The sequence below is a fragment of the Bos javanicus genome, chromosome 13 (assembly GCF_032452875.1).
Source record: "Bos javanicus breed banteng chromosome 13, ARS-OSU_banteng_1.0, whole genome shotgun sequence".
Lineage (NCBI taxonomy): Eukaryota > Metazoa > Chordata > Mammalia > Artiodactyla > Bovidae > Bos > Bos javanicus.
Window position 1 is genome coordinate 75198119 of NC_083880.1, and position 25198 is coordinate 75223316.

General features: G+C 47.4%; 1 protein-coding gene and 1 non-coding gene across 5 annotated transcripts in view; one reads left to right on the forward strand and one right to left on the reverse strand.

Annotated features, from left to right (window-relative positions):
• SLC13A3 (solute carrier family 13 member 3) overlaps window positions 1-25198 on the reverse strand; it is an 83620-nt gene that overhangs the window by 4759 nt on the left and 53663 nt on the right. For 3 of the 4 annotated variants that reach the window (XM_061437824.1, XM_061437821.1, XM_061437823.1), the window contains exons 5-10: window positions 23616-23801; window positions 20248-20373; window positions 16238-16333; window positions 15184-15288; window positions 13405-13502; window positions 9265-9377 (exon numbers count right to left, since the gene is read on the reverse strand). In XM_061437824.1, the coding sequence (XP_061293808.1) occupies window positions 9265-9377; window positions 13405-13502; window positions 15184-15288; window positions 16238-16333; window positions 20248-20373; window positions 23616-23801 (724 nt within the window). The remainder of the gene's footprint in view (window positions 1-9264; window positions 9378-13404; window positions 13503-15183; window positions 15289-16237; window positions 16334-20247; window positions 20374-23615; window positions 23802-25198) is intronic. The other variant, XM_061437822.1, reaches the window with a different exon arrangement.
• On the forward strand, window positions 2019-2091 carry TRNAR-CCU (transfer RNA arginine (anticodon CCU)). Its single transcript has one exon. It is a non-coding gene; the product is annotated as a tRNA-Arg (tRNA).

Consider the following 25198-nt stretch of genomic DNA (forward strand, 5'->3'; position numbering starts at 1 on the left):
ATATTAAATATATAATATATATGATATATATATCATATATAATAGAAAACATGCATCAGCTAGAGGTCAAATACAACACAATGAATGTGTGAGCGCTCAGTTGCTAAGTCATGTCTGACTCTTTGCAACCCCAGACTGTAGCCCATCAGGCTCCTCTGTCCATGGGATTCTCCAGGCAAGAAAACCAGAGTGGATTGCCATTTCCTTCTCCAGGGGCTCTCCCCAACTCAGGGATTGAACCCATGTCTCCTGCACTGCAGGCACATTCTTTACCACCAAGCCACCAGGGAAGCCCAGCACAATGAATAAGATGACCACCAATAAAGATATTTATGATGATTATTACAATGATGGTACACAAACACTGCCATTATTATTTGTATCATTGTTCATTAGATAAGAATCACCAACCTTTCGGCAAAGTAAACACTTCCTTCGCGTGTTACAGAGAAGGAATCCTAACTTGGCGAAGTTTTTGTGACTTGCTCAGTGTCCCCCAAATACTGGCTAAGATGTGTTTTGCACTCAGGGCCACGGAGTCAGTATACTAACATTCTCCTGCAAAGCTCCCTGTCACCACGTACTCTCCAGTGGACACACCAGACTGTCACTGCACCTCTTAATGAAGGGCAGTGCCCAGAGCTGACCACAGCTCTCCAGGGCAGTAAAGACAAGGTCGATGTCCTCTCTCTGACTCCAGACTCCACCTGCCATCAGTGCCGCAGAATTATCTCCAAGCTCTCTCTCTTTGCTGACTTCCCCAGGAATTACTCTACTTGCGGGTATTTCATAATGACACTGTCCCGCTTCTGCCCTCCAGGCTTCAAATGTATCCTTAATAACCCAGAATCCAATGCACCTTCGTTAAGACCCCAAAGCGGGAAAACGGATGTAAAATTGTGCTCGATGCTGCCCCCTGGTGGTGCCACGCGGCAATATAGCAATAAGGCTACAGGGGCGCCATCTGTAGGTCGTTTTGTTGACAAAGATAAAGCAGTTGTAGGCTTAGGAGCGGATCAAGGCCGGGGTTGGGTTAGACCCCGAACGCTTAGCCAAGTGTGTGTCTACCACAGCCCGTTTATCAGTGCAGTATCTTTTGGTACTAACACACTTCGGCTTATCAGAGAACAGGTATGCATTTCTTCTCTGTTGAATAGAAAATTTGCTGTTTATCCAAAACTAAGGTTTCATCGTGGATTCTAGAATATAGTATACTGTTTTGATACAAATAAAATAAATTATTTTATTTGTCCCTACACCATGACTTAAAAGTTACCTTCAGGGAATGAATAATAAATGCTTAAAGATAATTCCCTAGAAGAGACCTTATAAAAAGTAAGGTTCTTCTTTCACATCCGCACTGTTTGATAACCTAGAAATTATAGTGTATGGCAGAGTCCAGACCCCGGCCCCTCTTCTGGCACAGGGAACCCTGCAGGGAAAAATGGGGCCACTAGTTTTTCTCAGAGGCCACAGCTCTGGCAAAGAGACCGACGGCAGTGTGTGTAATTAAATGGAGAAGGGCTGGAGAGAGGGAATATTAATGACTTAGATGAATGAGGAGCCAAGAGCTTCCCTGTAGCCGGGCCTCTGGGTGCCAGGCTTCCAGCCAGCCTCCCCACGGCCACTCAGGGCCTTGGCTCGGTTTCCATAGCCGAAGGGCGATCTGGCCGCTTCAAGAGAGAGGAGACCCCCCCGGCTCCTGACCAGGGGCTCTCGAGGGGACTCAAGGGGCTTCACCTGCTCTTTCCTGTTCCCTTAGGAATCAGAAGCTCTGTTTCCATGGAAACACATAGCCACAAGGTTTTCCCAGGGACTCCAGGACCAGCAACTTGCAAGGGCAGAGGCGGCATGCTCAGGAGGTGAGGAGAAAGGGCTCTGGAATCAGATTAGGCTTGTTCCCCCACCTTCATCCACTCTGCTGTGTCTTCCTTGACAAGTAACTAAACCTTTCTGTGCCTCAGGTCCTTATCTGTGAACTGAGATGCGATAGTGCTTATCCTCGGGGTTACAGACCCACCCAGCTAGTTCAGCTGGTAGAACGTGGGACTCCTGATCCCAGCATTGTGGGTTCGAGCCCCACGTTGGGCAGCTGTTCTTCAACATTAGGGCTTCCCTTGTGGCTCAGTTGGTAAAGAATCCACCTTCAATGCAGGAGACCTGGGTTTGATTCCTGGGTTGGGAAAGATCCCCTGGAGAAGGGAAAGGCTACCCACTCCGGTATTCTGGCCTGGAGAATTCCAGGAACTGTACAGTCCATGGGGTCACAAAGATTTGGACACGACTGGACAACTTTCACTTTAGGGGTTATGGTTGGGAGAAAAGGAACTAATCTCTAAAGCTCTTATAAAAATGCTTGGGTACCAGGTAAGTGCCCCAAACCTGCCATTGCCTATTAGTAGCATCAAGTCACGAGATATCAGCAGTGGTGGGACACTCAAGAAACTGCCTTGAGTAGTGGTTGTCAAACTGTTCCTTATAGCCCCCAGGGGTGCCAAGAGGTGCCTGAGGCCACTGGTGCAGCATGAGAGGGGAAGACACAGCTGGCAGGACGGTGACCCCTCTTTCTCCTCCTTTCTCGCTTCTATGAGGTCCTTTCTTCCTGATTTCGCTGATATACAGAAGGATCAGATCTTAAAGGAGGGTGTTATGGTAGAAATGAAATGTTTCAGGTTGAAGTCTCTATAGAAAACCCTTGAAAAATCTCTTTAAAGGCCTCATAATGTCAGACTTTATTTTTCTGGGCTCCAAAATCACTACAGATGGTGACTGCAGCCATGAAATTAAAAGATGCTTACTCCTTGGAAGGAAAGTTATGACCAACCTAGATAGCATATTCAAAAGCAGAGACATTACTTTGCCAACAAAGGTTCGTCTAGTCGAGGCTATGGTTTTTCCTGTGGTCATGTATGGATGTGAGAGTTGGACTGTGAAGAAGGCTGAGCACCGAAGAATTGATGCTTTTGAACTGTGGTGTTGGAGAAGACTCTTGAGAGTCCCTTGCACTGCAAGGAGATCCAACCAGTCCATTCTGAAGGAGATCAGCCCTGGGATTTCTTTGGAAGGACTGATGCTAAAGCTGAAACTCCAATACTTCGGCCACCTCATGCGAAGAGTTGACTCATTGGAAAAGACTCTGATGCTGGGAGGGACTGGGGGCAGGAGGAGAAGGGGACGACAGAGGATGAGATGGTTGGATGGCATCACCGACTTGATGGACGTGAGTCTGAGTGAACTCCGGGAGTTGGTGATGGACAGGGAGGCCTGGCGTGCTGCGATTCATGGGGTCGCAAAGAGTCAGACATGACTGAGCGACTGATCTGATCTGATCTGATCTGAAAGACAGTAGACTCAGCCGTGTGTGCACAACTCGACGTAAGAATTCTTAGGTAGGGACTTCCCTGCTGGTCCTGCGGTTAAGATGCAACTAAAGACCCTTTATGCCACAACCAAAATCCAGTGTGGCCAAATTAAATAAATAAGTAAAGTAATAAAATAAATATTTTACAAAAGACTGATACTAAAAAAATAGAATTCTTAAGTGGAGAGAGCCAGTGAACTTGATTAGAGGAAAAGAAGAAAAGACTGCATGCACATGCATGAGCATTCAAACCATTGTACTGCTTACAAGCTGTGTGGCACTGGGCAAGGAAATGGACATCTCTGCTCCTTGCTTTCTTCAAAGTACAGGTAAAAACAATTCCTGTATATAATAAGTACCAAACAGGGCTTACTATTACTTATTTAATTTAACAAACACTTAATACAGTGCTGATTCTATGCTGAGAAGTCGCCTCAGTACTTTGCTAACATTAACTTATTAATCCTCAGGACAATTCCACGAAGGAGTGGTGATGTGGGTGCATGTGCCCCCAATTGTTTGTGACCCCATGGACTGTAGCCCGCAAGCCTCTTCTGTCCATGGGATTCTCCAGGCAAGAATACTGGAGTGGGTTGCCATGCCCTTCTCCAGGAACAAACCTGTGTCTTCTGCATCTCCTACATTGGTAGGCAGAGTCTTTACCACTGTGCCACCTGGCAGGAATGAAGTGGTACAGTTATCCATATTTTATGGTTGATGAAACCGAGGCACAAAGAGGTTGTAATATGCTCAAATAAGTGAAATGAGTTTGGAATTTTGCGCTCAGAATCTGGCTCTTACTTCATAATGCTACCTCTCCAATAAAATGATAAGAACAGTAAGAACAGCAATAATAACAACTCTCCAGCAGAAAATGAGGGATTCAGGAGAATACACATGCTTCTACTTGCCTATAGGGTCTAACTCAGCAGTGGCCACAGGACTGGAAAAGGTCAGTTTTCATTCCAATCCCAAAGAAAGGCAATGCCAAAGAATGCTCAAACTACCACACAATTGCACTCATCTCACATGCTAGTAAAGTGATGCTTAAAATTTTCCAAGCCAGGCTTCAGCAATATGTGAACCGTGAACTTCCTGATGTTCAAGCTGGTTTTAGAAAAGGCAGAGGAACCAGAAATCAAATTGCCAACATCCGCTGGATCATGGAAAAAGCAAGAGAATTCCAGAAAAACATCTACTTCTGCTTTATTGACTGTGCCAAAGCCTTTGACTGTGTGGATCACAATAAACTGTGGAAAATTCTGAAAGAGATGGGGATACAAGACCACCTGACCTGCCTCTTGAGAAACCTATATGCAGGTCAGGAAGCAACAGTTAGAACTGGACATGGAACAACAGACTGGTTCCAAATAGGAAAAGGAGTACATCAAGGCTGTATATTGTCACCCTGCTTATTTAATTTATATGCAGAGTACATCATGAGAAACGCTGGGCTGGAGGAAGCACAAGCTGGAATCAAGATTGCCAGGAGAAATATCAGTAACCTCAGATATGCAGATGACACCACCCTTATGGCAGAAAGTGAAGAAGAACTAAAGAGCCTCTTGATGAAAGTGAAAGAGGAGAGTGAAAAAATTGGCTTAAAGCTCAACATTCAGAAAATGAAGATCATGGCATCTGGTCCCATCACTTCATGGGAAATAGATGGGGAAACAGTGGAAACAATGGCTGACTTTATTTTTCTGGGCTCCAAAATCACTACAGATGGTGACTGCAGCCATGAAATTAGAAGATGCTTACTCCTTGGAAGGAAAGTTATGACCAACCTAGACAGCATATTAAAAAGCAGAGACATTACTTTGCCAACAAAGGTCCATCTAGTCAAGGCTATGGTTTTTCCAGTGGTCATGTATGGATGTGAGAGTTGGACTATAAAGAAAGCTGAGCGCAGAAGAATTGATGCTTTTGAACTGTGGTGTTGGAGAAGACTCTTGAGAGTCCCTTGGACTTCAGGGAGATCCAACTAGTCCATCCTAAAGGAGATCAGTCCTGTGTGTTCATTGGAAGGACTGATGTTGAAGCTGAAACTCCAATACTTTGGCCACCTGATGAGAAGAGCTGACTCATTTGAAAAGACCCTGATGCTGGGAAAGATTGAGGGCAGGAGGAGAAGGGGACGACAGAGGATAAGATGGTTGGATGGCATCACCGACACAATGGACATGGGTTTGGGTGGACTCCGGGAGTTGGTGATGGACAGGAAGGCCTGGTATGTTGCGGTTCATGGGGTCGCAAAAAGTTGGACACGACTGAGCGACTGAACTGAACTGATAGGGTCCGTTCCACCCTGATTTAATATCAACTTGTATCACCTGAATATATGTGTAGATTGTTGTGGATAGAGATTAAATGAGATATGCATGAAGGTGCCAGAATTAGACCAATTTTTAATTCATGAGACAGTAAAACTATAACAACAATAAAAGTGGCGAGCCCTCTGCATTAGCCGCCATCCATCATGTCATCAGTCCTCAGAACATCCCATTTACAGGTCATGTCCAACAAATACTTACTGAGAGAGCATGTTAAGTACCAGGACTTTTCTAGACGCCTAGAAGAGCAATGAAGAAGACAGATATGGTCCTTGCCCTCATGGAGCTTACATTCTAGTAAGAGAGACACCAATAAACAAATGAACAGGGTTTCCTGCGGGGGGTGGGGGCGGGTTGTTGTTTGCTGTTTAGTTGCTAAGTCGTGTCCGACTCTTTTGTGACCCCCGTAAACTGTAGTTTGCCAGGCTCCACTGTCAGTGGGATTTCCCAGGCGAGAATCCTGGAGTAGGTTGCCATTTCCTTCTCCAGGGTGGGGGGTGGTCTTCCCAACCCAGGGATTGAACCTGCACCTCCTGCATTGGCAGCCAGATCGTTTACCACTGAGCCACCAGGGAAGTCCACAACCTGAGGAGTAGATATGGCTGCAGGAAGTAATGAGGGTGATAAGAGAGAGAGATGGGGGCTGTGTGTGGAGGGGAGGCTACCTTAGATATGGTGCCAGAGAGGGTTTCTCTGAGGATGTGACCTTGAAGCCGAGACCTGAGGGTAAGGACTCAGAGATCTCAGGGAGGAGCATTCGGCAGAGAGGAAGCAGGTGCAAAGGTCCTGGGGTGCAAATGAGTTTAGTGTGGCTGAGGAGCAGGCCAGTGGGGCTGGAGAGGAGCCCTGAGGGGACAGAGATAAGAGCTGATGTCGGGGTGATGGGTGGGGGCTGTTCTCTGGAGGTCCAGGCAAACCTTCAGACTAGAGTCTAACTACATGGGGGAGGCATGGACAGCTTTGAAGCAGGAGGAGACTGGTGAGAGCATCAGGCAGGTTTAAGCAAGTTACTCCAGCTCAGCGCAAGCACTGGGGTCTGCTTTCAGCCCCTCAGAACCAGCAGGTGGGCATCTACACATCCAGGCTCCCTGTGGGCCCAGCCCGAGGGCCTCCAAGCCCCGGGAGGCCTGGCAGCAACCTGGTGAGGGCATTAGGCCGGGGCTGGGAAATAGGACGTGCCATGAGCACTCTGGTCCCTCCTGGGACAGGCCGCCTGGGGAGGGGATGGTGTGAGCAGGGGTTGGGGGAGGGGGCCACTGTCACACAAAGTCTTTATTGCACAGAAACCCCAGCCGGCTGCCCAAGGCTGGGCCGGGAGCCAGACTGGCCTCCTCAGCATGCTCAGCGGTCCTGCAGCCCAGCCCCCACTGCGAGCCGGGCTTTGTCCACCACTCTGACCGCATAGAAGCCTCTGGGTGTAGGTCAGGCTCAGGGTGAGGCAAGGGCCTCTCATTAAATGGCACCATTTCCACCAAGTTGCTCAGGGCAAGAACCTCCACTTTTCCAACCCACTTAGTAACTGTAACAACTCTATGCGATGGGCACCATTACTGTGCCCATTTTACAGATTAGGAAATGGAGGCACACAGCTCAGAGGTGTAGGACTGACTCCAACCCAGATGGTCTGGGTCCACCGCCCATGCTTTCCACCTTTGCCCTGCACAGCCTCCTAATTTACCTGGCTAACATGCCACTTCCTACTGGAAGCCTTCCCTGATATGTCCCAAGCAAGAGGCAGTAGTGAGAGGAGTCCGACAAGTTCAAATCCCAGCTCTGCCCGCTGTGTTCCCTCATGCTCTGGAGCCCGTGTGCCACATTTAGAGAATTGGTGTGCTGCCACGGAAGATCCTGTGTGACACAGCTAAGACTGGTGGCTCAGATGGTAAAGCGTCTGCCTGCAATGCGGGAGACCTAAGTTTGATCCCTGGGTTGGGAATATCCCCTGGAGAAGGAAATAGCAACCCACTCCAGTACGCTCGCCTGGAAAATCCAATGGACAGAGGTGCCTGGTAGGCTACAGTCCATGTGGTCGCAAAGAGTCGGACACTACTCAATGGCTTAAAAAAGACCCAACACAGCCAAATAAAAATAAATAAATAATATTTTTAAAATCCTGAATTTTAAAAAGTAAGCAATCTGAGAAGTAATTTCAGCTTCTTTTACCTTAATTTCCGATTGACCCTTAACCAGCTGTGGTTTTGAAATCTGGGGGTAGGGTGGGGCCCAGCTTCATGAGCTATGGGTTCAAATACCACTCTGCCGGCTTTTGGCTGCACAAACATTGGCAACTTATTCAGCCTTGAGTTGCCTCTGTTTCATCTTTGAAAGGAAGATGACCACACATCTACTTCAGCGGTGCCTTTGAAGATAAGCAGAGTCAATATTTGCATAGCGCTTCCCGTGGTGCCTGGCACTTGGGAAGTTCTCAAGAATGAGTGTTAGGAGGCTGGACTCTGAAATCAGATGGACTGGAGTTCAAACCTCACCGCCTAAGCAGAGGGCAACTGCATGACATTAAGAGAGCTGCTTAATTTTTCCAGGCCTCAGTTTTCCTACCTGTAAAATGGGGATAAAAATATTCTCTAGCCCTGAGGGTCAGTGTGGAGATTTCATGAGCTAATAGGTTACTACATGTTGGACATTGAGGCTGCAGTTCCACTGAGCAAGTCTGGCTGTGCTGAGAACATGTGCCTCCCCAAATTCTTCTCTGTCAGTGCCTCGCTCACCTCAGTCTAGTCCTGGCTCTGCCTCTGTGCTCACAGAGCCCTTTCAGTTCAGTTCAGTTCAGTTCAGTCGCTCATTCGTGTCTGACTCTTTGCAACCCCATGAACCGCACACCAGGCACACCAGGCCTCCCTGTCCATCACCAACTCCTGGAGTTTACCCAAACTCATGTCCATCGAGTCGGTGATGCCATCCAGCCATCTCATCCTCTGTCGTCCCCTTCTCCTCCTGCCCCCAATCCCTCCCAGCATCAGGGTCTTTTCCAGTGAGTCAACTCTTCGCATGAGGGGGCCAAAGTATTGGAGTTTCACACAGCCCTTTAGAACCACATTAATAGTAACACCAAGTAGTTAATATTCATAATATCTGGGCCCTAGAGCCAAACTACCTGGCCTCTAATCCTGAGGACATAGCTGTGTGGCCTTAGGCAAATTACTTTACCTCTCTGTGCCTCAGTTTCCAAATCTACAGAACGGGGATAATGGGGGCATCTACCTCATAGGCTTGCTGGGAGGTTTAAACACACTAACATGCGTACAGCACGTTGAACAGTGCCTGTGGAGGGTCAGCCTGCTAGGGTGAGTCCTCTGTTCACACAGGCCCCTCGGGTCATGATATTAGTGTTAGCAGTTCTGGCACAACACTCACTGCCAGCTCCTCGAGGTCCCACACTGTACCATTTTCCTCTCTCTCTGGGCAGCACCAGGCACGGCACGGAGCTGTGATCACCCCCACATGGGAGATGGGGCGGCTGTGTGGCTGGTGGGGCTTGCTCAGCCCCACGCTTGCAGCTGCCCCAGGATGGGCACTCACCTCCCTGAGCTGCCTGCTGCCTGCCCCTCTTACCTCGCAGCCTTTGGCCATGGCAAAGCCCCCTCCCAGGAGAAGGATGATGTTCCAGGGCACTGTGTCCTGAGCCCTCTTCCACGTCAGCAAGGGCACTGTCTCTGTGTTGGGAGCTGGGCGGAGAGAAGACACTCAGCTTGGGAGGGGATACCCAGCTCCTCCCACTACCCCCTACCCTGGGCAGGGAAGGGACCCGACACATTCTCAGGACCCTCAACTGAAGGAGGGAACATCAGCCCCTGGAGCCCCATCTCCGTGGGGACACACAGGGGTCTCCCGGAAGCCACAATCTGGCTTCTGCATCCCATTTAGGAGTTTCAGGGAAAAAAGACACAAACATCATGACGGAGCATTTGCTGTACTCATAATCTTCTGAAATTGCACAATTACATGCAGAGCATCCTTTCAGTTCCTAAAAGCCCTTCTGGGTAAGTGTTACTTTCACCCTCGTTTACACGAGAAAAGGTCCTCTTTTGTAACTGAACGTGTTCAGAAAAAAAGAGGAAGCAAATTCAGGAAAGTAGAAACCGAGGGAATGTCTGGTCTGTGGAATCATGAGGCAAATTGTATTTCTTCAAAAGCAGGGATGTCTGCAGTGGATAGAACAAGGGGCTGGCTAACGTCTGCTGTAAAGGGCTGGAGAGGCACTAATTCAGGCTCTGCAGGTCTCTGTTGTGGTCAGGCTGCCATGGAAGCATGGAAGCAGCCACAGAGACGGCAGACACACGTGGACGGGGCAGCTCCACGAAATTCTATTTTCAAAGGGGGGGGGGGCAGCCGGATTTGGCCCACGGGTGGTAGTTTGTCATCCCTGCACTGAGAGCATCCTCCTGGACCTTGGTTTGCTGTGGGTCCCTGGAACATGACCTTGCCTCTCAGAGCCCCCATATCCTCAGCTGACCCCTGACACGATAATGGAAGCCGGTATGTCCTTGTGGGCACTGATGAGGCAGTGATGGAGCTGTGGACGGAGGGACATTTCGGTTCAGTTCACAGCTGCCTGGCACCTGGAAGTCACTCCATAAACACTTGTCAGATGATATATACAACACACGGAGCCCAGTGCCTGGCACCGAGTAAGCTCCCTGGAACCGGGCCTTCTCACTGCAGGCTGCCAGCAGCCTCCCTGGAGGAGGATGGGTCTGACCCATTCAAGGTTCCCCCGCTGCCAGGACAGTCCCTGGTTAAACACTCTTTGATATTTTTGTTTCCCCTTTTTGGTGTTTTTCAAAATTTTATAGCATGGTTATCTAAAACAAAAGTTTCTAACTGGATAATAAAGACAATCCAAAGCCCCTTACTTAATACTTAACAAAGCCCCTCTACTAAACAGTCCCTGGGGTCATAAAGAGTCGGCCATGACTGAAGCGACTTAGCACGCACAAGATGCACGCAGCCCATGGGTGTATACATGTGGTTCTGATGTCACACACCGCCAGCGGATTCGTGGGCCAAACCCAAGTGTGAGGAAGACATCAGGTAGCCCAGCCCTTGGCCTTTAGGTGATAAAATAGTATTTCACTAAAGAGGCACCCAAGGTCTGAAAAAGTGACCCACCGGTGAAGTCAGTTAATGTCAGCTGTTACTGCCTTTATTATCTTCCCACGCTTGGCACTATTTCTTATAAATGCAGCCTCTGACTGAATTTCTCACTTCTGGCTCTACATTATACTCTGCCATCTAGAGCAGGAGCTGAAGGCATAGACTTTGAGGTTGAACTAGAATTCAGTCCTGGTTCTGCCATTCAGCTGTGTGACTTGAGCCAAGTGCCCCTACCTCTCTGAGCTTCAAAGTTCTCATCTGCCAAAGGGAGCAATGGCACCCCCCTGAAGACCAGTTCCGACAGTGACCTGTGGGCTTTGAGGCTGCACAACTGCAGCGGTGTGTGCAACGGGCTCAGCACGGGGTGTGGCCCGGAGCGAGTCCTTGGTCATTTCATTAGCAAGTGTATACTGGGGACCTACCTTAGGCCCTGAGGATATGGAAGTGGCCAAAACAGGAAAAAAAAAAAAAAACCAACCCTCCTGTTGGAAAGCTTACATCCCAGTAAGTAAGGCAGGTGATAAATCAATAAATGTATCATGTTGGGAAATTTTATGTGCTATGGAAAAAAAAAAGAAAATATAGGAAAGAGACTGAGAGTGCAAAGGAGGAGCGCTTTTCTAGATGGTGTAGTCAGAGAAGGCTTCTCTGGAGAGGTGACCTCAGGACAGAGGCTGAAGAGAATGATGGAGTGAGCCATTCGGATGTCTGGGGGAAGAGCTTGTTGGGCAGAGAGGAAGTGGAAGCGATCATCATCATCCACATCACGGGCATCCTCTTTCTCCACGTCAACAGCGTCATCCACAGCAGCCTCCTCCTCGCCTTCCTCCCCCTCTTCATCATCACCCATGTCGCCATCACCAGCCACAAGCACAGCGCACAGCACCCAGGAGGCAGAGCCTCAGTGCTTGGGCAGCGATCATAAAGGGAGCTGCAAGTACCACTCAAGTACCACAGGGGAGTGGGAGACAGTGGGTAAGATGAGGAAAGTCAAGTTTGGCTCGGATGTCTGGGGTCTACCTCCCGTCTCTTTTTAACTGGCGGTGTGACCTTGATCAGGTCACTTTCTCTCCATGAGCACTGACGGACCACTCTCTAAGGCTGCGTGGAAGACATGGGTGTTGAGTACTGGAGTCAATGCTTTAGGAGAGTAGCGGAAAGTGTGTGGGACTTGATGCTTCGAGGGACAGAAACCGGGGTCAGGAAGTAGGAGGAGCAGTGGGAGTAGGTACTGTGCAGAAGTGGGTGTTCTGAGGGGGACCACTCTACCAGGGAACAGAAACTAGAATTAGGAAGGAATGCTAATGAAGAGGAAGTTACAGATGCCAAAGCTCAGAAACAGGAGAAACTCTGAAAAAAAAAAAAAAGTTTAAAAAAGTGTTAGACAATCAGTCGTGTCCAACTCTTTGGGACCCCATGGACTGTAGCCCGCCAGGCTCCTCTGTCCATGGAATTCTCCAGGCAAGAATACTGGAGTGGGTTGCCATCCCCTTTTCCAGGGGATCTTCCTAACCCAGGGATCGAATCTGGGTCTCCTGAACTGTAGGCGGATTCTTTACCATCTGAGCTACCAAGAAAGTCTGAACAGATCAACAAATGATAAAGGGAGTGGATGGTGAGGAAAGCCAGTTGGAAGTAAGACAGAGAAGCAGGGAGGAAGAGAACAACTGAATCCTGTTCAGTGGCAGAGCCTCAAAGCCCACAGTCTAAGCCGCCTGACCCCAGGCTTGGGGTCCACACATGCAAACCTTCACTCCTCCTGAAAACGGGAGCTGCCGCTGGAATACGCTTTTCTTCCCCCAGCAATAGAAGACGGTTAGATCACAACCCCTATGTCCTGACCTCTGGCCCAGAGCTCATCCCACAGCCTCAGAGGGTGACGGGCCAGCCATGGCCTCTGTCACCGGCAGCAGATGTTGGCACCTTCTTCTGCAGACACCAGCTGAAATCCCCGTGGGGTCATAATCTGGAGATCTGAAGGCCAGCCCACAGACACTTTGGTTTGGGTGCTCAGTGATTTCCTGAGGCTGAAATTGAATGCCTGGGTCTAGGTTTGCCGCAGTCCCCCTGCTTCCTATCCGTTTAGAACCCAGCAGGAGATTTCCATCTCTGGCTCCTTAGGCTCTTGCTTTGGGCCCAGAGTTTTTCTGGGCAGAGCCGAGGCTATTGTAGAGGCACTCACACGACTAAAGAAAATAAATGTCCACGAATTTCTTCTTCAAGAAATAAAGATTTTATTTGTGGACACTGAAATTTGAATTTCATGTCATGTTCACGAGTCAGAAATATATATATATATATATATTTATTCTTTTCAACCATTTAAAAAATGTGAAAGCCATTATTCTGAGTTCAGGGACTGTACAGAAATAGCCAGCCAGCTGGGTTTGACCCAGAGACTCTAATTGCTAACCTTTGCCCTGGACTGTCACTTCTGGCAGCTCTGTACCCAGACGTGGTAAAAGCTCAGACAGGGAGAGGGAAGCAGCAGGATGGTGTGGTTTGTACAATGGGGCTGTCAGTCTCAGGAGGGCCCCGCCTTCAGGCCACTGATCACCAGGCTCCAGACCACCGATGCCCCGGCCTTGCCCGCCTTACCTTTAAAGTCAAACCACCACTTGAGGGACGGCTTTTGTGACGGGAAGAAGAACAAGATGGTGACAACCGACACGCCGGTGACAGCATCAGAAATGAACCTACAAGGACAAGGCCCCAAAGCATGAGACCCCGGCATGTCAGCAGGCCAAGGTTTGGCAGCTTTGCAAATGAGGATTTGTGGAAGGGAATTAGGCCCTCTGGGAAGGGGACGTTGTTGGAGGCCAACGATTGTGTTCTGCACTGTGCTTGGCAGGGACGCGAACCGCCCGTGGATGCGAAAGCTCTTTATCCACAGCTCCCTGGGGTGTTTAGACTTTGCTGGAGCCAAACAATGTTTATCCTCCCACTTCAAGGACCCTAGGAAGAGGGATTTGACCAAGGAGAAATCAGAGAGCCTCAAAAGGCTGGAGTCTGTGGAACCCCTACGCATCACTATACCCGGGGCTCCTGTGAAGCCCTGAGTGTATTTGTTCAGCTCCTGTTTGCACTCCTCCTGGGGTGGGCAGCTTAGCACACAAAGATGCAACCCAGAGATGCAGCTCACACCAGCAGAGCCCAGATGGAGCCCACCTCACAGCCCCTTGAGACCTCCCTGCCACCTTCCAAGAATCCACAATGTGTCCTGTGGGGATATCAAGCCCACCAAAGTCTCAGAGACAGTCCTCAGGGGCAGGTATCTTCCCTTTCAGATAAGGAATCTGAGTCTCAGAGAACAGCAGCAACTTGCTCAGGGCCAGACCATGGTCTGTAGAAGAGATGATTTTGAACTCAGCTATTTCTGGCTCTGAGTTCAATAAAGCACAGAGCCAAATGCCAACAAAGACGCTTTCAGCCCACACATTTGGGAAGAAGAGTATTCAAATGGCCAAGAAACTGGGAAAGATGGTCAGTATCAATGTAATAGAGAAACACAGATGAAAACACGCACTAATAGACAAGTAAACCGTGAAAAGGGTGACAATATCTAATGGGGATGTTGAGAAACACAGGCTGTTGGTGGGAAAATAAACTTTCTGAAGGGGGAGCTGGCAGTACGTTTCAAAACTTTACATGTGAATACCCCTTGATCCAGTTGTTGTACGTCTAGGAATTTATCTTCAGGGAATAACTAGGCTCTTGTACACGGATTATGTACTGGGATGTTCATTACTGATAAGAACAAAAAAAAGAATGGGGGATTTTTAGTAGGGACATGTTTAAATAATTGTGTATTATCATATGTATAATGAAGTACCCCTTGCTTATTTAAAAAAAAGATAAAAAATAACATCAACTGTTATGTTTGATATGGAAATACAACTGAGATACCTTGTAAACTAAAAAAAAAAAGCAAGTTTTTGGGACTTCCCTGGTGGTCCAGTGGTTAAGAATCACCTGCAGGGGACATGTGTTCCATCCCAGTCCAGGAATATCCCACATGCCGCGGGGCAACTGAGCATCCAATAGGTACTCAATAAAAGTTGATTGATTGACTGAATAATAGAATGAATGAATGAACCACGTGCTCAGGGTTGCACACTTTGTAGTGGGGGGACTGGCATTCGAACCCAGTTTTGTCTGATTCCAAAGGCAGAGCTCTTACCACATGAGAACCCAGATATTTTATCACCCAAACCTAAGCTCTTTTGAGAGCAAAAGAAGGAACTGGTAACAACCACACAGGACGAGAGGCGGAAACCTAGCCCAGCTCTCCCCAGCGGCACTGCCTCCTTAGCTCCGGGCGGCCCAACCCCAAGGCTCCCCTGTTGGACTCCATCCCACAGGTCCCCAGAGTCTCACCCAGGGGTGAAGAGGCTGGCCCAGCCAGGGATGAACTTCGGGTCCCGGGAGAAGAGGAGGATGGCAAACACGCAGAAAAGGATGAATACGGCCTGTTCGGCAAACCTGCGACACAGAGATGAGAACACCAAGGTGACCCTGGGCTTTGGCCTGACAGCAGCAAGGGAAGGCCTGGGGCAGGGGCCCACTGGGTGTGGTGGGTGTGAGTGGGCCCAGGCCCTGCCTCTGAGAGCCAGAAGTAGTAGTTCGGTGCTTCGGCGGTCCCGAGAGTGAGGGCGGGGAGTGCCAGGTGTCACCGGTTCCTTTCCTGGGGCTTCCATGTTCCCCCAGCATCCTTCCTGAGCATCAGGCCTGCCTCCCTGCAAACACTTCGTATCATTCCCAGGGTCCTAGGGACAATCCAGAGGGAGAAAGAAAGCGAGACACAGACAGAGTCAGAAAAACAGAGAGAAAGGCAACTGACAGGAACAGAGAGGTAGGCGAAAGAGAGGAACAGTCAGATATCCAGAATGGGGCAGCTACGCAGAGTGACAAACATGGAGAGAGGGGCAGACAGAGGCAAAAGAGAAACCCCCCACATGTTGGGGTAAATATCTACCCAATGTGCCCATTTCACAGATCAGGAAGCAGGGCCCAGAGAGGGTTAATGCTTTGCCCAAGGCCACACGGGAAGTTAGTAGCAGAGTCAGACCTTGTGTGTGGGCCTGCTGACTCCTGGTTATTTTCACTTTAACATGCACTGAACGAGGTCCTGGGAGCCACTGAGGCAGGGCCAGGTATCCCATGAACAAGGAGGGAAAGTGGGCAATAGGCAGGAAGGTGACACGTCCCCACTCCAAGTGCAGCCTGAGGGGTTTGCTGGTCCTCAGGGTATCGACCCCAGTGCCAGGGCAAGAGGCTGACGGTGTTAGTCATCTCCCTACCTTCTGTCTCCAGGCTCCCAGGCTTTTGGTCCTGAAATTCCCTCTGGACTCAGTCCCCGAGAGGTAGCTCTCCTGAAAGTCTAGTGCCCCGTTCTCTTCCCACCCCAAGCAAGGATCCCTGCACCACGTACTTGATGGGCCCCAGGCTCTGGAATTCCTCCCGAATCGTGTCTCGAGCCCTCTTTTCTGCATCAGTTCTGAGCTCAGATTTCTTCTTCCTCCAGCCCCTGAAACAGAAAATGGGGAAGTTAGGAGTGGCCATTGCAGTCTAAAACACTTCAGCGACCCCCCTCCATCTAGTCAGGCCCCCTTGCCTCTGTTTTGGAGACTCTGTGACAGCCTGCTGGGTGGTCACCCTGCCTCCTTCTTCCCTTTCTAAAATCTGTTCTGCCCACCTATAGCCTGGATGGTCTTTAAAAAATGTGAATCTGATCATTTGGCTCCCAGGCTTAAAATCTTTTTTGGGGTCAAACAGACTCAGGAATAAACCATACACACCAAGGAAATAAAATACAAAGTCCAAAATAGACCCCACCATAAATGGGGATTTAGTCTATGATAAAGTTGATGCCCCAGCTTGTTGTAGGAAAGATGACATATTCAGTCAACGATGTGAGACATACAGATCAATGGAACCTAACAGAGTGTCCAGAAATAAACCCACACTTCTATGGTCAATTGATTTCTGATAAAGGTACCAACACCATTCAGCGGGGAAAGAACAGTCTTTCATCAAATGGTGTTAAGACGACTGGATGCATGTGTGCTTGCTCAGTCACTCAGTCATGTCTGACTCTTTTGAGACCCCATGGACTGTAGCCCATCAGGCTCCTCTGTCCAGGGGATTCACCAGGCAAGAATACTGGAGTGGGTTGCCATTTCCTCCTCCAGGGGATCTTCCTGACCCAGGGATCAAACCTTCATCTCCTGCCTTGGCAGGCAGATTCTTTACCACTGAGCCACCTGGGAAGCCCCAAGACAACTGGACAGCCACATGCAAAAGGATGAACGTGGAACCCCCTACCTCTTGGTACATACAAAACTTAACTCAAAATGGTTCAAAGACCTAAACATAAGAAGAGCTAGACCTATACAGTTTTTAGAAGAAAACATAGAGATAAATTCTCATGGCCTCAGATTAGGCACATATTTCTTAGCTATGACACAAAAAGCACAAGAAAACAAAAATAAATTGACTTCATTAAAATTAAAAACGTTTGTGTGTCAGGAAAATGTATCGAGATAACTTGATGGTTATCTGAAATGAAAAAAAAGCTGATTCCAAACCTGTACCCTGCAGTGTAAGTTGCATCCTTACACTGCACCCTAAAAGGCAAGCTCCAACTAGATGAAAGGATTTAAATGTAAAAAATACAAAAATACTAGAATAAAACATGAGACTGTTCTTTCATAACTCCTATAAAGGGAAGACCTGTCTAACTACAACTGAAAATTCAGAAGCCACATGAGAAAAAATTGATGATTTCATATCAGAAAATGTTTCTAAAAATTTCTGCACAGAAGAAAGCATGACATGCAAAGTGAAAAATCAGGAAAAAATAGTTGCAACTCATATTCAAAATAAACACTAATCTTTCAATATAGAGAGAATGCTGCTGCTGCTGCTGCTGCTGCAGCTGCTAAGTCGCTTCAGTCGTGTCCGACTCTGTGTGACCCCATAGCTGGCAGCCCACCAGGCTCCCCTGTTCCTGGGATTTTCCAGGCAAGAACACTGGAGTGGGTTGCCATTTCCTTCTCCAATGCATGAAAGTGAAAAGTGAAAGTGAAGTCACTCAGTCATCAATAAAACCAAGACCAGCAACATAAACACACAGTTTAACAATTCACAGGAGAGGAAATACCAGGGTGCCCCATGAATATCTGAAAAGATTTCATTTTACCCATTAGTATGAAAGGTTCTTCAAAATTACTCCTAAAGTAAATGCAAATTATTTTTATCTTATCAGATTGGCAAAAATCCACCTTGCTGCATGGAAACAGATGCTCTCATATATTGTATTTATTTTTTATTTTTTTGGCTGCACCATAGAGCATGCAGGATCATAGTTCCCTGATCTGGTATCGAACCCAGGCCTCCTGTATTGGGAGCACAGAGTCTTAACCACTGAACCACCAGAGAAGTCCCTTATATATTGTGAGTGGGGGAACGTGTGTGCTTAGTCGCTCAGTCGTGTCTGACTCTTTGCAACCCCATGGACTGCAGCCCACCAGGCTCCTCTGTCCATGGGGATTTCCCAGACGAGAATACTGGAGTGGGTTACCTCCAGTTGGTTGGTTCCTCCTCCAAGCAATCTTCCCAACCCAGGGATCAAACCCGTGTCTCCTACTTGGCAGGCAGATTCTTTTCCACTGAAAGTGAAAGTTGCTCAATCATGTCCAACTCTTGAGACCCCTCGCACTATACAGTACATGGAATTCTGCAGGCCAGAATACTGGAATGGGTAGCCTTTTCCTTCTCCAGGGTATCTTCCCAACCCTGAGATCAAACCCATGTCTCCCATATTGCGGGCAGATTCTTTACTAGCTGAGCCACAAGGGAAGCCCAGGAATACTGGAGTGGGTAGCCTATCCCTTCTCCAGCTGATCTTCCTGACCCAGGAATCGAACTGGGGTTTCCTGCATTGCAAGTGGATTCTTTACCAACTGAGTTATCAGGGAAGCTGTATTCCACTGAACCACTCAGGAAACCCAGACTTCGTTTTTATCCCCTATCTACAAGTGAAAATTGTAGAAATTAAAGAGGTAAAGCCTCAGGGAGGGGACAGAGTTGCTAAAAGTCATGCAGAACCATTATGTGAAATCTGGTTTATCTGAGTCCAATGTCTGGGCTTGCTTCTCTGGACTAATCCGGACTTTGAACCCCAAGTTTCTGCTCTGACAGGTCAAGAAACACCACAGTCAGAGCTTTTCTATTCTCAAGGGGTTTTCACATCTCTTTCATCTAGAATAGCTCTTACTGGTCCCATTTTACAGATGAGAAAAATTAAGGCCCAGAGGGGTGAGGAAACTGAGTCAGAGAATGACTTTATGACATGCCTGCTACTCCAGCCCTGAGCTGCAGCTCCTATGTTAGTATTTTCCCAAACCCACACATTCATAAAGGAAATCAGTCCTGAACATTCATTGGAAGGATTGATGCTGAAGTTGAAATTCCAATACTTTGGCCACCTGATGCGAAGAACTGACTCCTTGGGAAAGACCGTGATGCTGGGAAAGATTGAAGGCAGGAGGAGAAGGGGACGACAGAGAATGAGATGGTTGGATGGCATCACCGACTCAATGAACATGAGTTTGAGTAAACTCCAGGAGTTGGTGATGGACAGGGAGGCCTGGCGGGCTGCAGTCCTTGGGGTCACAAAGAGTCGGACACGACTGAGCAACTGAACTGAAGTGAACTGACACATTCATGACTCCCTTTACAAATGTTCCTATGTCCATGTGCCACGGGCTCCAACTAGATTTAGCATTTTAACTAAAAGCAGATCTTTAAATAGAAAGCTTTCTATCACTCCCATAAATAGCAAACAAGAGTCACTTGTCATACATAGAAAGTACCCATAAAAATAAAGATGTGAAAGCAAAGCAACATTATTACGTCTGGCTGGATACCACTGCTGGCTTGTCTCTGGGCCTGAGGCTTGCTCTTCCTTTTTTAAAAGGATGATTTGCAAATGTTAGAGAGGTGTTAAAGTTTTTCCCCACCTTACTGAGACTTTCTCCCCAGCATAAGCAGCGTTGATAAAGGAATATTTTTCTCACTATCGGAGTCAGTGTTGTTTGATACCTTGTCCTCAGGCTGCCCCAAATTGCCTCCTGTACTGAGGCCCCATGAAATAAGAAACACTGCACGTCATTTCCTGTGGGGCGAGTGTGGACCTGACTTAGGGAACAATACAATTAGTGATTATTGATGGTGGGTGGCATTCACCCAGGGCCTGGGCTCAGCAGGCAAGAACCCACACCACCTGTAACCCCCACTCCCTGGGAGGCCAGGATGACTACGGGTACTACATCCGACTGAAGCTGGAAGGACTTAGGAGGGTCACTCGCTAGGGAGCGGGAAGCTGGGACTCCATCCCAGTTCCATCTACCGCAAAGCTCAAGTTAAGTGCCCGGGTACCTCAGGGTTATCCCTCCATAGAGGAAGGAGATCCAGAGCCAGCCCACCAACAGGAACAGCAGCATGAGAGGAAAGGCGAAGATGAACCAGGAGCCGAAGTTCACCACGTCGCACTGCGGGAAGAAACTGGAGAAAAGAGGGAGGTGAGAGCCCGCCAGCGTCAGCCAGACGGATGGGTGCACACATCCCTACAGGGAAAACCAAAGGAAGTGTGCTCGGCATTCAGTGGCGCTGTAGGTCTTCACATTTTCCCCCCTGTATTTTCTGAGTAATATATTGGGTTGCCCAAAAAGTTCATTCCATTTTTTCATGGTCTGGAAAAAACAACCCCAAATGAACTTTTTGGCCAACCCAATATAAAGTTCCTATATCGGGTGTGATCAGAATAAAACAATACAATGTACTTGGGGAGCGAAGACCAAGGTGAACACTCAGGGCAGCCATTTCCCTGTCTCCCCAGGTGCCCTGCTGGAAAATCAGAATCTCATATAAACCCCATATTCCTTTCAAATACCTTCCTTCCCGATGAGAAGTTCCAGGCTTATGCAATTAAATGTTGTATACGTTTTGCATGTAATTTGCATGACCTTTACTCAAAATCCTTCATGTTGGATACTTTTACTTAAAGTTCCAGCATTTTCCCCCAATATCTTTTCAAGCCTTGCTCATATCAGAGCGAATAAGCAGCCTGAAAATCCTCTGACAGCAAATGCCCTCCCATGTCCCCCATCCCCCAACTCAGGACCAGCCCCTGAGGGCCTCAGAACCCCCATCTTTCCTGTCCTTCCCTGTGGACAGCCTCCAGCAAGAACTAACACCGAACACCCTGCTTTGTCCTCCCAGCCGACTGCCCCTTTGCTGGCACTTCCTGCTAACCGAGGAGACAAACGGGTCATCCCAGATGGTCCCCATATCTGAAGCAGAACCATCTTGGCTTCTGGTTTTCAGTCTCACAGCCAGGCCTTGCTCAAAGAATGGAGATGAAAAGACAGCAAAGAGGGGGCTGAAATCAACTGGGAAAAGATCAGTGCCTGGCCCCCATTCCCAGCCTCTGAAATCAGCATCTCTGCAGCTGAGATCCAAGCATATTTTTTTTCACCTTCCCTGGAGACTCTAAACGCACCCATGGCTGAGAATCACTGTTTTTTACAGACCTGCCTCTTGAGAAACCTATATGCAGGTCAGGAAGCAACAGTTAGAACTGGACATGGAACAACAGACTGGTTCCAAATAGGAAAAGGAGTATGTCAAGGCTATATGTTGTCACTCTGCTTATTTAACTTATATGCAGAATACATCATGAGAAACGCTGGGCTGGAAAAACACAAGTTGGAATCAAGATTGCTGGGAGAAATATCAATAACCTCAGATATGCAGATGACACCACACTTATGGCAGAAGGTGAAGAGGAACTAAAAAGCCTCTTGATGAAAGTGAAAGAAGAGAGTGGAAAAGTTGGCTTAAAGCTCAACATTCAGAAAACTAAGATCATGGCATCTGGTCCCATCACTTCATGGGAAATAGATGGGGAAACAGTGGAAACAGTGTCAGATTTAATTTTGGGGGGCTCCAAAATCACTGCAGATGGTGTTTGCAGCCATGAAATTAAAAGACACTTATTCCTTGGAAGGAAAGTTATGACCAATATAGATAGCATATTAAAAAGCAGAGATATTACTTTGCCAACAAAGGTCCGTCTAATCAAGGCTATGGTTTTTCCAGTAGTCATGTATGGATGTGAGAGTTGGACTGTGAAGAAAGCTGAGCACCGAAGTGTTGATGCTTTTGAACTATGGTGCTGGAGAAGACTCTTGAGAGTCCCTTGGACTGCAAGGAGATCCAACCAATCCATTCTAAAGGAGATCAGTCCTGGGTGTTCTTTGAAAGGACTGATACTGAGGCTGAAACTCCAATACTTTGGCCACCTCATGCGAAGAGTTGACTCATTGGAAAAGACCCTGATGCTGGGAGGGATTGGGGGGCAGGAGGAGAAGGGGACAACAGAGGATGAGATGGCTGGATGGCATCACCAACTCAATGCACATGAGTTTGGGTGAACTCTGGGAGTTGGTGATGGACAGGGAGGCCTGGCATGCTGCAATTCATGGGGTCACAAATAGTTGGACACAACTGAACAACTGAACTGAACTAAAAATCAAAGGATTTGAGAACCTTAGAATATGGTAGAGAGTTAAGGTTTTAAAATCAGCCTGTGAGGTAAGACACGGGTGTACTTAAGTTTTCTCATGAAAATAACTTCGACTACCCACAAGTATGGAACTGACTTACGAACACCTAACCCACTCTCAGGAAGACCAATGCAGTTAGCTTTTCCTCCATCATCCCTATAAATCCTTGATTCTTTGGCTGAATACCAGATAAAGACATCAGCCAGCACATGGAGCCATGTTGAATATCAGAAAATTTTGTTGCTGTTTGTTTGTTAAATGCTTACATTTGGATTCATGTGTATTAATTTAATATATGGCACATCTCCACGGTAACAAAATCTTAGAAACCCCACCTCTCAGAATCTTGGAATCTGAAAATACTTAGAATCTTGAAATATAAGGATTTTTAACATCTTCAGACTAAGAGGTTTTGAAAAATGGAATTGATGTCAAACCATTAGAGAATCCATCTCTTTGAGTCTCATGCCCTGACAAATGGCCACTCAACCTCTGTTTGAACAGTTTTGGTGACAGGGAGATTTTACTTGGCAGAGTCCCCTCCACTGCTAGTCCATGTGCCTGGCTGTAAGGCTTCTCACGGGACATCACAGCCACACAGCAGTACCTCCCACTGGGGCTGGTTTTAGAAGATGTCAGGTCATGTCACCCCTCTGCTCTCAGCTCTCCTCTGACTCCCCTGACAATGACTGCCCTGGTCTTCGTACCTTACCCCCTTCTGCACCCCAGCCTGGCCAGTCTTTGTGCTGCTTCCCACCTTTGTACAGGCTATCCCTTCTGTCTGGGCTGCTCTTCCCTCCTGCGTCCACAAAGTTCACCCCCTCGCTTCTAGGTCTCTGCTCAAGTGTCACCATATTAGAGGGATGGCACAATACCAACCAACCTAGATAAAACAGCACCCACTCCTGTTACCTCTGCCCCCTTCTTCTGCTCGATCTTATTTCATAACATATCACACCAACATACTATATATTCTCTTGCTTTTTCCTTTATTGTTTGTCTCTCCCACCAGAATGCAAGTTCCCCAGAGAAGGAATTTTGCTGAGCTTTGTGCATCGCTGGGTCCCCAGAGCCTGGACAACGGTGGACACCCAAGACACATCCCTGGATGTTGGGTGAAGGAGGAGGAGAGAAGAGGCAGAAGCCCCAGTGCCAGGGACAGGGAGCATTCGCTCTTACCTCTTGAGCTGGCCGAGCAGGATGAGGTTGGGGGCTGTGCCTGTGAGGGTGGCGGTGCCCCCGATGCTGGCCGAGTAGGGGATGGAGATGAGGAAGCCCTTCCAGATGTTCCTGCGATATTCCTCCTCCTTCTTGGAGGTAGGGTGGAGATCCGTTGGAGCCTCTGCCTCCTCAGGGCAGTCTTTGCTTTAAACAAACCCAAAGAGAAGCCATTCAGAATTCCTGGCCTTATGGAGAAACACACTGCCTGGGATGGGAGAGCTAAGTGAACTTTCTAGAAGGCAATTGGCATAGGAATCAAACACTTCTAAAAATGTGCAACCCTTCAGCTTAAGTGTTCTACTCTAACGAGTTGTCCTAAACTAATACTTGGTGTTAAATATAACTTAAATGGAAAACTTCATTTAAATATCCATCAAAAAAGGATTGGCTAGATTAAGACGATCCTGTTTCTGGATGGAATACCAAAGCAGTTATTAAAAATGGTGATTTAGATGGGTATTTATTCAGAGGAAAGATGCCCATTATATAAAGTGAAAAGGTAGGTGACAGCACTACTTACTTCTTTTATTTTAAAAATATGCACATATTTCATGAATATATGAGTATTAAGAAAAGTCTAGAATGATATACACAAAGTTGCTTTGGGGATTTTCGTGGGGATGGAATTATGGATTTTTTCTCCTCTTTTACTTTTTGTTTGTATTTTCTGGGTTATTTTCCTTGTACCTTTGGGGAGTTTGGGAAATAATAAAGTCAAAAATTGTTAATTATATAATCATATAATTATAATTATATGATTATATGAAAGATAATGATGCTGACACAAATTTATAAAAATATACAAATTTGGGAAATAATAAAGTCAAAAATTGTTAATCATATAATTATAATGATATAAAAGATAATGATGCTGACACAAATTTATTGAGGTGAAAAGACATCCACTACACTCAATTAGCTGAGATGATAGGTTATAAAATGGCATATGTAGCATGGTTAGTTATTTTGTTAGAAATACACACACACACACACATATATATAGATAAATGGTCTAGAATAGTATTCACTTAACTCTTCTAATCTATCTTTGGGAGTGAGGTGCTGAGTACATTTTTCTTTTTGTTTAAGAGTTCTTTTTCTTTTTACTTGTGAAATTATAAAATGTTTATTAGTGGATCAAATTAAGAATTGTTTTGTCTAACAAATCAATTTTTTTTAAAAGAATGTAAGACACTTCAACTATCTTGGGGCTTTAATTACTAACATGAGGGGCCGCTTCTCCAGTGGGTGGTGGGGATGTGATCTGGGGTCTAAAAAGAAGACAAGGGCTGGAAGCAGCTGGAGACAGATGCCATGCTTGATTATCCAGGGTGAGAGGCCCAGTCAGGGACCCGTGGGCTCCCTCGGACCTGGGGCTCCAACCAGACTGAGCCTCACAGGAGAATAAGAGCAGAAAGTGTTCTTCTTGTGTACCCCCTTCCTTGTTTGGATGGAAAACTGAGGCCCAGAGTGGGGCTTGAAGAAAGTAGGGAAAACCACTAGACCATTCAGGTATGACCTAAATCAAATCACTTCCGATT